General features: G+C 38.3%; 1 protein-coding gene across 1 annotated transcript in view; it reads right to left on the bottom strand.

The window, feature by feature from the left end:
- Positions 1 to 13,832, bottom strand: part of TOPAZ1 (testis and ovary specific TOPAZ 1) — a 36,111-nt gene extending 22,279 nt beyond the window's left edge. Inside the window, exons 1-5 of the mRNA XM_057400244.1 lie at positions 13,071 to 13,832; positions 8,179 to 10,645; positions 7,133 to 7,159; positions 3,947 to 4,014; positions 943 to 1,082 (exon numbers count right to left, since the gene is read on the bottom strand). Of these exons, the coding sequence (XP_057256227.1) occupies positions 943 to 1,082; positions 3,947 to 4,014; positions 7,133 to 7,159; positions 8,179 to 10,645; positions 13,071 to 13,641 (3,273 nt within the window). The 5' untranslated portion in view covers positions 13,642 to 13,832. The remainder of the gene's footprint in view (positions 1 to 942; positions 1,083 to 3,946; positions 4,015 to 7,132; positions 7,160 to 8,178; positions 10,646 to 13,070) is intronic.
- Between the last annotated feature and the right edge of the window lie 232 nt (positions 13,833 to 14,064).

Genomic DNA, 14,064 nt, shown 5'->3' with positions numbered 1-14,064 from the left:
ACTCTCCCTAAGAGGTCAGGGAACAAAATTAACTTTGTGAATGAGATGTCAGCAGCCCCAGTTCCATTTGTTGAAGGAAATGTTTCTATTCTGCTTTTAAATAACAATTTTGCCAGGGAAACCGATTCCCTACTGTTTGATTACCTTATCCATTTTTTACCAGTTTCTAGCCATGTGGCTTTTACAGTTTAACTTATCCAGTTAAAAACATTATTCACTCTTGAAGTAGTGGAAAGAAGTAAATGCTATCAGCAGCTATGTCTGAGTAGCAGCAAGCTGTAAATTCCAATCCATTATAAAAGTAGTAAATAGCATAAAACTTCAAGTCTTAAAAGACCTATACTTACCATCCACAGGAAGGAAGACAGAGAGAGTAGAAAGGTCAGATAAAGTCACTGAGCATGAAAATGGTTTAATGTTCCCTCTGAACTACCAAGTAGTCAATATGATAATGTAATAGCCTTTCTGCCCAAGTAATGAACCACAGAATGATCCTCCTCGGATGTATGATGGCTGTGCAGCTCCCCAGCTTTCCAATAACATGCCATCCTTCTGAGACAGTGTGGTGAGAAGCATTTAACACCAACTTTTAAAACTAGTTATGTTATGTAAAGATGTCACATATGCACAGTAGTACTCTTAGGTATTCTCTGGAACAGTAATTTTCATACAACTGGTAATACAGAGTTGCTGCAATAACTGATATAACTATCTTGTTGTTTCAAATTTGAAAATGGGTTATTAGTGACGATTAGTGACCGAAGTTCTGTCAAGCAAAACTTACATTGTCAATAGCACAGTAACCTGTGAAACACTACATTCTTTTTTTACAGGAAATTAAAAATTCTGTTAATAAACCAGCATCAGTAATTAAAATTATCCAACTACATGGACCATCATTTCCTAAACTAGTTAGCAACAGAAAACATGATTTCTCAGTACCTTTTCATCCACGTCAAAACTCTTCAGAAGTTCATCTAATTCTCTTGATTGCCCATCTTCAAGAAAGCTTTCAGTAACACCTGTAACAGTCCCAAGAGGACTGCTTCCTCTGGATGAGTTGTGGGTTTTAGCGTCTTTAGCTGAAAATGTATAAACACATTTTGTATTTCCCAAGCTACAAGACAACAAAGCTTCTACTTCCTAAATATGAAAAAGCCTTAATACTAATGAGATTTAAGAAATCCTAGGACTTCCTGAATGCGAGATTTATTTGTAAAATTATTTCACCCTTAAAGCACAAACACTTTCAAATACATATGAAATTGAATCTGTACTTAAAATTCTATCCAAGCTGTAGAACAGGTTTATTTATATAATATTTATTTCAGTATTTTAGAAATAAATTCAGTTAAGCTTTGTTATTAAAACACAGCCAAAGATACATATGGTAATTTCCTAAGGAAATAAAGAGTTAGCCTTTGCTGCAGAAGTGTGTAAGTTTATTGTAATGACATGATGAAGCCCTGTGTCCAGCAGGTCGAGGGAGAGGATTCTCCCCCTCTGCTCTCATGAGACCCCAGCTGGAGTACTGTGTGTAGTTCTGGGGCACCCAACACAAGAGGGATGTGGAGCTGTTGGAGTAAACCTAGAGGAGGCCACAAAAATGATCAGAAGGCTGGAGCACCTCTGCTATGGAGACAGGCCGAGAGAGATGGGCTTGTTCAGCCTGGAGATGAGAAGGCTCATATATCTCATATATTTATCAGTCTTCCAATACCTAAAGGGGGCCTACAAGAAATCTGGAGAGGGACTTTTTACAGGGACATGTAGTGGCAGGACAAGGGGGAATGGCTTTAAACTGAAAGAGGAGAGATTTACATTAGATATTAGAAAGAAATTCTCTACTGTGATGGTGGAGAGGCACTGGCATGGGTTGCCCAGAGAGGCTGTGGATGCCCCAACCCTAGCAGTGTTCAAGGCCAGGTTGGACAGGGCTTGGAGCAGTCTGGCCTAGTGGAAGGTGCCCTGCCTGTGGCAGGGAGCTGGAACCGGATGATCCTGAAGGTCCCTCCCAATCCAACCCATTCTGTGATTCTGTAGACTAAATTCAGAAACTCAAAATTCCTGTAATATAGTAAACACAATGAGAATTCAGTGTCATGAAATTTCAGCACCTTTTGCAGACTCCACAGGAAACGAACAGAAAGTAACTACAACTTTCTGAAGCAACTGTGTATGTGCAATGGAAGAGCTCTGCATAGAGAAAAAATTCACTATTTCATTGTATCACATGAATAAATTTCAACTGCACCACACTGTCCAGATACAGGAAGAATCAGATTATTATTGGAAGGGCTTTCATCTTAATAAGTCACTGGTCTCTGTATAACCAGCAATACAAGGCACATCTGCTTGAAGACAACGTAAGATTTCCACTTGACAGATGAAGAGTATTGATGTCATCCATAATACCTTAACTGTAGTAATCGCTGCTCTTCTTAGACTGTGAATCCCCTGAGACAAGAAGCCATGGCCTCACTACATAACACAAGACGTGAAAGCAGTAATACCTATACATTCCTATGTATTTATATATTTCTAAATAAATACATAAATTGTGGGTAACTACCAAAACCAAGCACTTTATTTTGTTCTGTGCAGGTCTGTTAAAAAAGTCATATATCAAAGATAAGCTACTACGTGCACTGTTAATCTAACAGTATGATGTGATCCTTAATTTCTCACATCTGTGAAGAAGGACATACTTAAATCTTTTTCTTTATTTTAAGCACCACACAAAGACCCAAAGGCTTTTAACCTTGAACTTCATTAGAACATGAAGCAAAACAACAGTCCAAGAAAATGCAGAAGTTACTAAATAGTACAGGACTCGTTGCCAGGTCTGTTTTCAATCACCTCAGTACTGCAGATACCATGGTCCCTCTGGCTCTTTACATGGCCAGAGGCATAACTGTGTACTTCCTCCCTACTCATCCTCAGGGAACTTGAGTCTGTTTCTTGGTGTCTGAACAATTACATCCTCATTACCTTTGATTTTGCTTCTTATCACTGAAGCCTGAAACTTTCGCTCCCCCAAATAGTTACTATTCACTCCTTTTTCTCCAGGAGGCTGCATCTCCCCAAACCATTCACTCATTCTACATGAAAAGTATTTCTTTCTACATGAATACATTAATATAAAAACTAGCACAAGACATACTGTCGCAGAGACTTTTCAAGGTTGCAACAAAAACAATACATAATGACCAAGTGTTACACTAACAGCAAGCTGACAAACTGACACCAGAAAGGGGAACACCAAGAACTGTCAAAACCAGCATCAGCACACTGTGCCTTCTCCAGTGTGTTAGTTTTATTCTCCTGTTCCTTCAACCTATCTAAGGGAAACTTCCACATCAGACATACTTTGCATAGTAGGCCTGTATGCAAGCTGTAGAAAACAAAACAAATCACACTCAGATGCTGCCTACTTGGACTGTTGTGCTTAAAATAGGAAGAAAAAAAAAAATTAAGCAACTCAAGTATCCTTCTCTAAAAAAGAAGCATCCTTAAAAAACTGGACACCGTTAGAAGAATGGGCATAGCATCTGCAAAAAAAAAAAAGTACAACCTGGAAAAAGAAACCTATTTTAAAATTCTGTCTGCTAATTAAGAGAAGAACAAAGTGAGATTGTGAGTCAGCCTCCAAAGCAGTATCACAGTACTCAGTGTCTTACTATAAAAAAAAACAAAACCCAGTACTATCAACTCACAAGTACTAAAGACAAGTGCATGTTCCCTGTAAGACTCAGGTTTGCACCATTTCAAGACACCCACTTTATATGCGTTAAGAAACAAAACGCTGTTACGATAAAAAGGTATTACAGAAATGACAAATTCTTATTTTATGTGGAAACCAGAAAGTCCTGGTTTTGTTACTGAACACCTTTGTGGTTACCATCTCCTCTTGACTATGCATTCAGAAATCTCCAAAGACTCTTACCTTTTAGCACCCAATCACAGGAAATTTCAGTATCATCTGACATTCCAGATTCCTGTATGGTAATGTGTCTGTTTCGGAAAAAAAAAGTGTACTTAAGATTTCTATCTTGCACAAAGGCAATATTAATCTAACAAGTTACATAAAATTAAAGTTCTCAGTAATACTTTTAGCTGTGGACAGAATCCTTACATTCAGCACACTGTCATAAGACAGTTCTTCACACTCTTTTGGCTTTCTTATAGCCATCCTTACAAATACACACCTAAATGAGTTAACTACCACCAAGACATTTCAAATCTCAAAAGCTGTCAGTAAAAGCTCATTACTGTATTTCACCTTTGTCTAAAATACCAAGAAGTGATATCTCTGCAGAGCAAATTACAGAAATACTGTACTAATGAGCCAATTCATCAGTTTCTACAAAATGTGATTTATGTTAATATTATATTCATGACAATTTGCATAACACTGAATCTCAAATAGAATAACAAACACATTTGGTCATAGAAATATACTTCATCTATTTTAAACATAAGTTGGAAAAAAGGTAAGTATTTCTCCTCAGAAAAGCTCTAACGATAAAAATACATAGTAAAATATTACATATCGAATATATCAAACATCATCATCACTACAGATCTTGGAAGCCTACCCCTAGTAAATGACAACAAATGTAATGACAGCAAGCTGCCTAGTAAAATGGAACAATGAAAATTTGCAACAACCTAGTGGAAATAAAGAAGTTCCCCAGTATGTGTAACTTGGAATTATGCAAACATTCAGGCACAAATATTATGAGATACATTATGAAGCAAAGTTGAGTAAGTTACAGCAAGTTTGTAGAGACAAGAAGGTTATTTATTATAGGCAAGCTCTCTGTAGGCTTACTTCCCCTCTCCCCCACATTGTATGGGAAATGCAAAGTTTGAGTGATTTTGCCTGAAACAAGTTACTTTCTTTTTGTAAAACTGCAGTGCAGACAGTTCCAGAAAGCTGTCATCTTCATAAACACTGCTTAAAACTGAAAATATTAAACAGCATCAAGAAACTGAAATCTTCATATTCAGGTCAAAAGCTACTTCCAAATCTTTACCAGATTCTCCTAATTGTGTAGTGTGAAACAGAAGTTATTTGCATTTTGGAGCTCAATCACTGTTGTGACCAGTATGTTCTCCTTTTGAAGGACATGTGCTCTCATTATCTGAAATTTGGAAGCCAAAAATTATTATCCTTACATTTTCGTAACTAAAAATACTCCTCCATCTTTTAAGGTCACAAACAGTCGAAGATGAAAAGCTTCATTAGCTAAACATGTCTTGGTGTTTAAATTCAAAACTCAAACAAAATGGATCCACACTAATAGTTACGCATCTGCAGTGGCTAATAATTGCCACCAAACACTTGTCAGTGACTGAATCAAGCAGGTACAATCTTCACACAGTTTCAGTGCTTTGGTTTATCAATGAAACTTGAACAAAAAATAATACTTCATTATAGGAACTGTAATTTTGACAAGCTGCTAGATCTCAGATTTTTGTAGTGGGAAGAACACTACAAATTAAGGCACCAGTCATTTCCCTTGCAGTTACAACTTAAATGCTATTAAACTCATCAGCAACACTCAACACATCCTAAAAACCTTTTTAAGAACCCAGCTATACTGTCAGAATAACTTGCTAGCAGAACTACAGTTCCTACTGCTCTGTACCAGTGCCAGATCAAAGTATTAGTACACGAGATGTACTGAAGTCCATCCTCATGCATTTATGCACTAAAACAGTTTTAACAAAGATCCAGGTTCTTTCTATCATCATCTGCCTGTTCTCATTAATCTGAAGGGAAACCATAACAAAAGCTATGTATTGATAAAGAAAATATTCAGCAACAGCCACCATGTGCAGCCAGTAAGCGTTTGTATTGCTCTTCTACCTAAGATCACCAAATTACATTCATCTAGAGTGTAATGGCTAACATTAACCAAATGTTAAACAAAACATGCATATAAACTAATATTTATATAAGTTAGATATGGTTTACCATAGTGAAGTTCTGACTCGCTGTTCTACATGGACAGATTGAAGTATCATTACAAGCTAATATGCAGCTAATGTTGCAACAAAGCAAAACTGAGTATGCATAAAATAAGAAGCCAAACAAGCAAACATACGCAATAGCCTAGAATACCTCTAAAGAAAAAAAATTAAAAAGGATATTAACAGAAACAGTATTTTATTTTAAAATATGTAGTATGATGTCAGTGTAACTCTGCCAGCATAATCACTTTGGCAAAGACAGCTGAAGTCCCAGCTGTGTCTGGCGAACACTAATAAAAAAAAACATAGCAGTATGAACTGGTCATTATCTGGTATTATTAAGGGATACAAGTACCTGATAAACAGTAGTAAGGTTTACTGCCTTATTTTAATATTGTCATACTCAGTTCATTAGTATGTTTCTGACTGTTACCAACTTTGATCAGTCACTATCTAATGATCTTTGCATTAAATTACGGAATTTAAAAAGCAAAACCAGACAATTTTGCCTGCTTCTTTAGCAAATTAAGGGAAAATTCTAAGAAATAAGAGGCCTGCATTTTTACTTTCCTTGGCTGGTGGCAAGCAAATTCAGCAGATCCAGGAAGAAAGCTGAAATTTGACTTCAAACAAGTTCAGTTTTCATCTCTCTAAAGGCTGTGATAATGTTACTCTCAGTGTCATTATTACTTAAGGAAATATTTATCCTCCTTACAAAGGAGGATCTTACTTACAAGATCCAATAAAATTTTCAGTTAGCATCTATACAAATACCAAACTTTACTACCATAACCAAGATGAGAGTGGAAAGGGCTTGAAAGTTCTGATCTTCCATTCTGTGCAATGCCTAGACAGCCAGTTGGAAACCATCTCAGAACAGCCATTACTACCCTGGGGTAATATACAGCAAACACTCATTCTGTTATGTAGTGTATATAGGATACAATATATACACTGTACACAAAATTAATAGTAATTCTAATAAATTTATTATGCTAGAGCCTAGCTGCTTCTTGAGGAGTTTGATGCTCCTACTGAAGATTTGCCCTGTTCTTCAGAGGCTTGTTTTTGCATAAGCTTGATTCTGCAAAAATATTTAATACATTAACAACTGAAAGTTTTATATTCTCACGTTTAAAAAACTGTCCAGTACCTCAGAGAAGATTTTCTTCTTTTTCTTCTTTTTGCACATGGGTTTAATGAAGGTGAAAGGATAAGGAGAGCAAAGAGGAAAATAAATTAATGCAGTGGCATAATGTTGAAAATAATTAAAACATTTTATTTAAAATAAGGATAAAGCCACCCAGAAAGTGCACAGGAAGAAAATTAAAACATCCCTCCCAATAAAAAAAAAAATAATCTTCAGAGGAAAATCTTACATTATTTGTATCTAAGCTCTGTTTTCCTTTGTATGATGAAAAATGTGATCTTAAACTCATCTTAAAACTCATTTATCAAACACAGGTATCACAGTTTAGAGAGAATACTAGTCTAGACAGTTGATGAGTTCCTCTGTCCCATGAAGGACTACTACCTCTTCTACAAAAGCTTTTCTACTTTAAACTTATCTTCCCCCTTCAGTGACTTTTATGATCATCTCAACCCTCCAAAAACCTTATTACCTAGTCATTAACATCAGGATCATAAACATCTATAACATGTAAACCACATTACAGATTTAAAAAATACTCACATATCTGGGGGTAGAAGAAAAGCAGAGAAGAAGAATGGCAGAATGGAATACTACTGTAGAGACAACCATTTACTTGTACAGATCCAGCAAAAGAATATGCTACACCTAGAAAGCATGCTAATATTCTACCACCTCACAACTAAAAAAATTCTCTCAAAGGGATAGCTGCTATCGCAAATCAAGTCAGGTATTTAAAAACATTGAGTTATTAGTCAAGAATATTACTCTTCCTAAGTTTTGTTTGTACTTCCATATTTCACTTCACTTGGTCTAAACCAGTTCTTTAGGACTATATTTTCCTTCAATGCAGATATAATACTAGTTCTTATGAAAAACAAATTATTTGCATTCAGAACATTGTCATACCTCAATCAAATTTTGACATTTAAATTCAACCAACAAATTGAAAAAATTCTGTAAGGAAGCCTGACCACTACAACCAAAGTACACTGATATGAGAACAAAGCACTTAGGATTATTGTAGTAAAGAAAAATGATATGCATACCTAAAATTATCACCTACTGAATCTTTCTTTTCTGAGGTAACAGGACACTCAGGCTTAAGATCCTGCTTTTCATCTTTAATGGAGATGCTATCATAGGACTCCTTCACAGAACAATTTTCACAGTCTGCAAGTTCAAGCTTCTCTTCATTATTGTATCCAAAAAGGTCAGGGTCATCCTGAATCACATCAATGACAAGAATATCTTCCTTGTAAGCGTCAAGAATATCTGGAATATTTTGACTTTGGTGTTCTGAAAGAGTTCCACTTGATTTGTTACCATCATTTATTTCTAATGCAGCAGGGTGGTCAACTGCATTCCACGAATGATCAGGAAAACTAGATTTTAGTACACATTCAGTACCATGGAAATCAGGCACAGGTGACTTTGGCTGTCCATCAGGAAAAGGATGTGGATATAAAGAAGAATGTTCAGAGAGAGTAGACAAGGTTGAAAGGTTTTTAGGGCCATCATGCTGGAAGTCCTTACTGCTGATCTCATCTGCTTTTTCTTTTGTTGAAGCTGTAGATGTAGCATCACTTGAAGTAGCAAGAGGCCGCTGCTCAGAATTTACCAAGAAAGTCTCTTCACCCATCTTCTGCCTTCTTGAAACACTACTGCTGTCAAAAAGCTCTAGTGGACTAAAGGTTTTTTTTTCAAATGAACAGACAGATTCCAATTTCCTGGATTCAGGCTTGTTTCTGCATAAAGGAATTTTGAATTTTGTCAGTTTTTCAGTGTTTAATACTTTCATTAGCTTTAAATCAGAAAATATCTCTTTCACTACTGATGTCCTACAGCTCAAGTTCTTTCTGTGTGTGTCACGTGTAGATGTACCTTTCCGGACTGTCACAGACAAGTTTCTTTTTGTCACAGTTCCTTTTTTTTTATTTTTTTGCTTTGTTGTAAAATTCAAGGTTGCTTTAACTTCTTGCACATCTTCATGGCTAAAAGTCACAGCACTTCTATCTGTATGAATGGGGGATTCCACATTTTCACTGCTCATTCTCAAAGTCTCATCAATATTCATGGGAGACGATCCTGGTGTTTCAAGTGAAGTCAGACATTCAGTATTTGAATCTATTATTTTGCATGTAGATTCTTTGTTAATTTCTTCCAATGACATAGGGAAATCCAACTGTCTCAAATTCCCAATCACAGCATTGCTTCCTACAGTTTCAACACTGCTTTGATCAGAGGATTCCTTGAAGGCGGTCCTTACAAGTCTTTCTCCTTCTGAGCTAGACCCAAGATTTTTATGAACCCATTCAGAAGTCCTGGCACAAGATTCAAAAGGCCAAACATTTTTACCAGTCATAGGTACTGTTCTTTGACAGGTAATCTGATGCAATTTCTTATTAACTTTGTTCAATTTTTTAACTGTCTTGCTTTTGTGACTGTTAGAAACACCATGGACCTCATCAGCTAGCACTTTCAGGCTACCTGAGGCAGCAGAATGATGTGCCACGCTGTTTGAATTTTCTTCTTTTGCTGTTACTGAGAGCTCTGATCTCTTCTTAAAGCCATCTTCAAACACAAGTGATTTGGTACTGTTCTTTCTCCAGACTGATATATTTTGTGCTTCATGAGTATTTCTCCCTACATGAAGATTTGATGCATGATCACATGAAGGTGACAGAGTAATTTCTTCGTGATTTAGTCCCAAGACTTCAAAGGAACCTGACCTGGCAAGTGCTGCTTCTGCTTGTAACTCATACTCACTGCCATTAGCCGTGTCTCTGAATATATTCTGCATTGCTGATTTCTCAGCAATTTTCTTCTTTTTCCTAGGCTTTCTACCAATATTCAACCTTTTTCCCCTTAAAGACTTTTTGGTTTTGCTCTGACAGCATGAAAAACACTCTTCTCTGTTTTCAGTTTTTTCTTTATTGAACAATAAACCACCTTTTATGAGTGATCCTTTGTTTTGCATTCTACTAGTGCTGCAATTCATATCACTCTGTTCTACAGTACCATCAGGAAAAACACGCTTTCCTTTATCCTGGGCTATATGGGTGAATCCATTCAATTTGTAACTGCTGGTAGTTCCATTAGCTGAAGACTTCACAAATGTATTGATGTAACTACAGGCCTCTAATCTCACAAATGGATTCTTTTCTGTTGCACAGAACAAGCCATTGCAATGGTTTAGGGCTTTTCTGAAATGTTCAGCATCACATTTTGCAGATACACTTCTCACTCCTTCACGTGTAGTCACACTAAAACTTTGCAAGCATTTGACTTGATCAGTTCTGGGTTTCCTTTTTTTACACTGCACACCGGACTGTTTTGTTACAGAATGGCATAGAAAGTTCTTGCTTTGGGTCCCACCTAAAGCAGCAACTGCAGGAGATTTACAGTAGTGAGGTTCCTTTTCCTTAGAGTCTTCTGATGGGTTTTGATTTGTCTTAAGCTTCTTCACAGCCTGTGTACCAGAATCTTGCTCAATTGCTTTCCATTCTTCCTTCACTGATTAAAAAATAAAGAAGTGTCATTAAAGAGTATGGTTAGGGGAAAAAAAAAAACTTTTTTTTTTTATACAGAACAGAAAACGTTCAAGGCTACTAAAGAACACAACACCATATAAAGCTAAAACACTTCTGTAAAGTTTTACTAATTTATTTTAAATTAGCACTATTAGCAGACTTACAGTAACAAATTATATTTTGTCTTCAGAAACAAATGTAAACAGGACCTTAAGGTGTCATAAAGACATTGGAAGTAGTATATTTAAGACATAGGTGGAAACCAAATTAGAGCAAGTCTGGCAAGAAAATGCAGATGCTGTTCGCACACTTGGCTGTACAATCTTTTGTTTACATAGTAGATTATCTGTATTAGGAAAGCTTGTTCCTAAGAATATAGTAATTTATTTTAGATATATAGTCCAACCAAATGTATCAGTCTGTTCCAAGAAGATTCAGGAAAACTGTGGGACTTGCATTTTTATGAAGTACTACTTTCTATTTAAAAATAAAGATGATGTAAAAAAACTGTACAATCCAAAAGTTTCACCTGGAGAATGGACTCAAGAATGTACCAGCAGAATGTTGAGGGTTTTAGATCTTACTTTTCAAAGTAAGAAAGATACAATTGTAATATGTCTCTTTTTCTTTTTTAGCATATGGTTTATAGATAAAATATTAATAATAACCTATAGCAAATATTTATCTTTTGAATGCACCTGCTTTGAAAGTAAAAAGAATCTTTCAGACAGCTATCCTGAAAAAAAATGAGACTTTTAAAAATTCTTTAAAAATTGCTCCATATTGATACAACACTCTTAAAACACCGAAACACAATCTTTTTTTCCTCCATCTTTCAGGGTTTTGCAGAGAATAGCTAATAAAACCCCAAAAGTTCTGAAAACAAAACCTATAAAGGCAAGACCAAACCAAGACAGCATGATGCATATTCAAAACCAATCAGATAATATACAGGTGAATGAAGAATTGACTATTTTCTCTTTTGGCTTTGCTGAAACTACTGCTTCCTTTCCTGCTGGTGCCTGACCTTCTATGTGTAAATGAACTGACCACTTCTGAGGGGAAAAAAGAATAAAAAGTTCTTACTTGGGGCTTGTAGCTGCCAATGTCACTTTCACCCCCTGCACCCAGAAAGAGTATCTGGCCTCCTCTCCTTTGTGCTAAAGAACTGCTTTTCTCCTTCAATAAAAACCTCTCCTCTTCCTAAAATTCTGTTTTCTCCTAAGACTGGTATTCACAGTACTGTAAAGCAGACCCTAGCTCGTATCTCTGTATTCTTGTGCTAAGTTAGTAGCCATCCACTAAGAGCTGTTTTTAACTAAGAGTACAGGCCACTCTTTCTTGTGCTCACATCCACACAGATACATCTGCAAAAGAAATATTATCTCCTGTTTTTTCACCTTTTAATGGGGTCTTACTGCAGCTCCAGTCCCTTGTCCCAGGAACCCAAATTCTGCACCTGTACTTCTGCAACAAGGGCACAAGTGAGTATCACTTTCCCCTAGGCTGTCTGCTCCTTCCTGAGGGTTTGAGCTCTGCTGCTCTTTTTTCATGCAATACTTGTGCATCTTTCTGCTGGTTATTAGTTGTTCTTGGCCACCTGAACCCTGTAGCCACTGTGACACCAATGCATTTCTGTCCATCTTCCCCAGATTCACTGCTCCTCTCTTGCACTCTGGATACTGCATATGCAGTTCCAGCAAGGCACATCTACCCTTCTCTCTGGGCCCTTGTAGTTTTAGTTTCATTAAGGAGGCCCTGCCTTTCTTGCTCAAGCACCTCTTTCCTTTCTTCTGCACCCCTGACTTTCTTGATCCAATTAGAATTTAGGGCCTACAAGGATGCTGGGGAGGGACTCTTCATTAGGGACTATAATGACAGGACAAGGGGTAATGGGTTCAAACTTAAACAGGGGAAATTTTGGTTAGATATAAGGAGGAAGTTCTTTACTGTGAAGGTGGTGAGGTGCTGGTATAGGTTGCCCAAGGAAGTTGTGAATGGTCCTTTCCTGGCAGTGTTCAAGGCTAGGTTGGATGGAGTCTTGGGTAATATGGTTTAGTGTGAGGTGTCCCTGCCCAATGCAGGGGGGTTGGAACTTGATGATCTTAAGGTTCTTTCCAAGCCCAACTATTCTATGACTGTATTATACCCATCTGACTTTTTGGGCCTATCTACCTCTTCCTGAACTGCTGGTTCAGACAAGGATTCCTGAGCCTTCTCAAGATACAGGATTTGCATCTTCAGTATCATTACAGAGTTAGTGCTTTTCACTTCAGTACTACATGTACTGTTTCCGAGTTGCAGCATCTCTGGTTCTGGCAAACAGGAAATTTCATGTCTCTCTGTGCTCTTGATTTCCTCCTCTGAGGATACGATTTGTAATTTTATTTCCATAAAAGAATACTTGCCTTTTTCTCCTGAAATCCCTGAACTCTCCTGGAATGCTGAGTGGTTTAGTTCTTCTGAGTTCTGTTCTTTCCTTTCAATCACTGCCAAGAATTTACTTTGCAAAGTAGTTTCTGAGAAAAATCGCTGCTGACCTTGTTCCGTCCTTCTCCTTCTAGTCTTTCCCCAGCATGTGACTGCAGCCACAGTTGCTGCCTGCCAATTTTCACATATAGCAGTGTCTGAAATTGGCAGCTCTAGACCCTTGTTGATTCTGGAAATCCTCCTGCATTGTATCTGCTTGTTTTTTTCAGCTGGGAGTCTCTGGCTACTCTCACCTTGCTCCTTCTGCATGGGGGCAGGAGGAGCAAACTGCTCACACAGAACGCTGGAGAGCATGGCAGGTTGCAGACAGCAAGGTAAGGGCTGCTCAGGTTTTCTCTCAGGTACCAGGTGATGACTCTGCTTGACTACCAACATGCTCCCTGCCTCACATTCTACCCCAGCGCCCAGAGAGCTTGGCCTGGTGACCATCTCATCAGCCAACTTTATATCACTGCCAGTTACCACCTTCCCTGACCGTAACTGCGGCATCCTAAGTGCCTAGAGTCAGCAACAAAATCCACTCACCAGTGCACCTTTACCAGCAGCACCCCAGCTAGTCTGGCACCTAAGGCAGGCAGAGGCCCAACCAGGAGGGGAGTACAACCTCGCTAAGGCCTCAGAGTTCACGGCCTGACAGCAAACAACCTCAGGCCTCCTGAGGAAAGCAAGCCCACAGCCACCAACGAGCGATCGCCCATCACCCCCCGCAGCCCGGTGCGGCCCCTCACCGCGCAGAGGGGTCTGCGCCCCAAGGGCCGCGCCGCGGCCACCCGTGCCACGCAGCTCGCCGCCTCCCGCCGCAGAAGCCGCCTGAATCACCCCCGCGCCACCCCGCCGCTCCCCTCGTCCCGGCCCTCGTCCACCGATCCGTCCCTCGAAGCGTCGTCTCAGCGCCGCCTGCCCGCACGCGCC

This window comes from Pezoporus wallicus, unplaced genomic scaffold (genome assembly GCF_028554395.1).
Source record: "Pezoporus wallicus isolate ANWC-B61680 ecotype Strahan unplaced genomic scaffold, APGP_CSIRO_Pwel_v1 contig_8276, whole genome shotgun sequence".
NCBI classification, from domain to species: domain Eukaryota; kingdom Metazoa; phylum Chordata; class Aves; order Psittaciformes; family Psittacidae; genus Pezoporus; species Pezoporus wallicus.
Note: the sequence above shows the minus strand (reverse complement) of the source record. Positions and strands in the feature narration are given on the sequence as shown.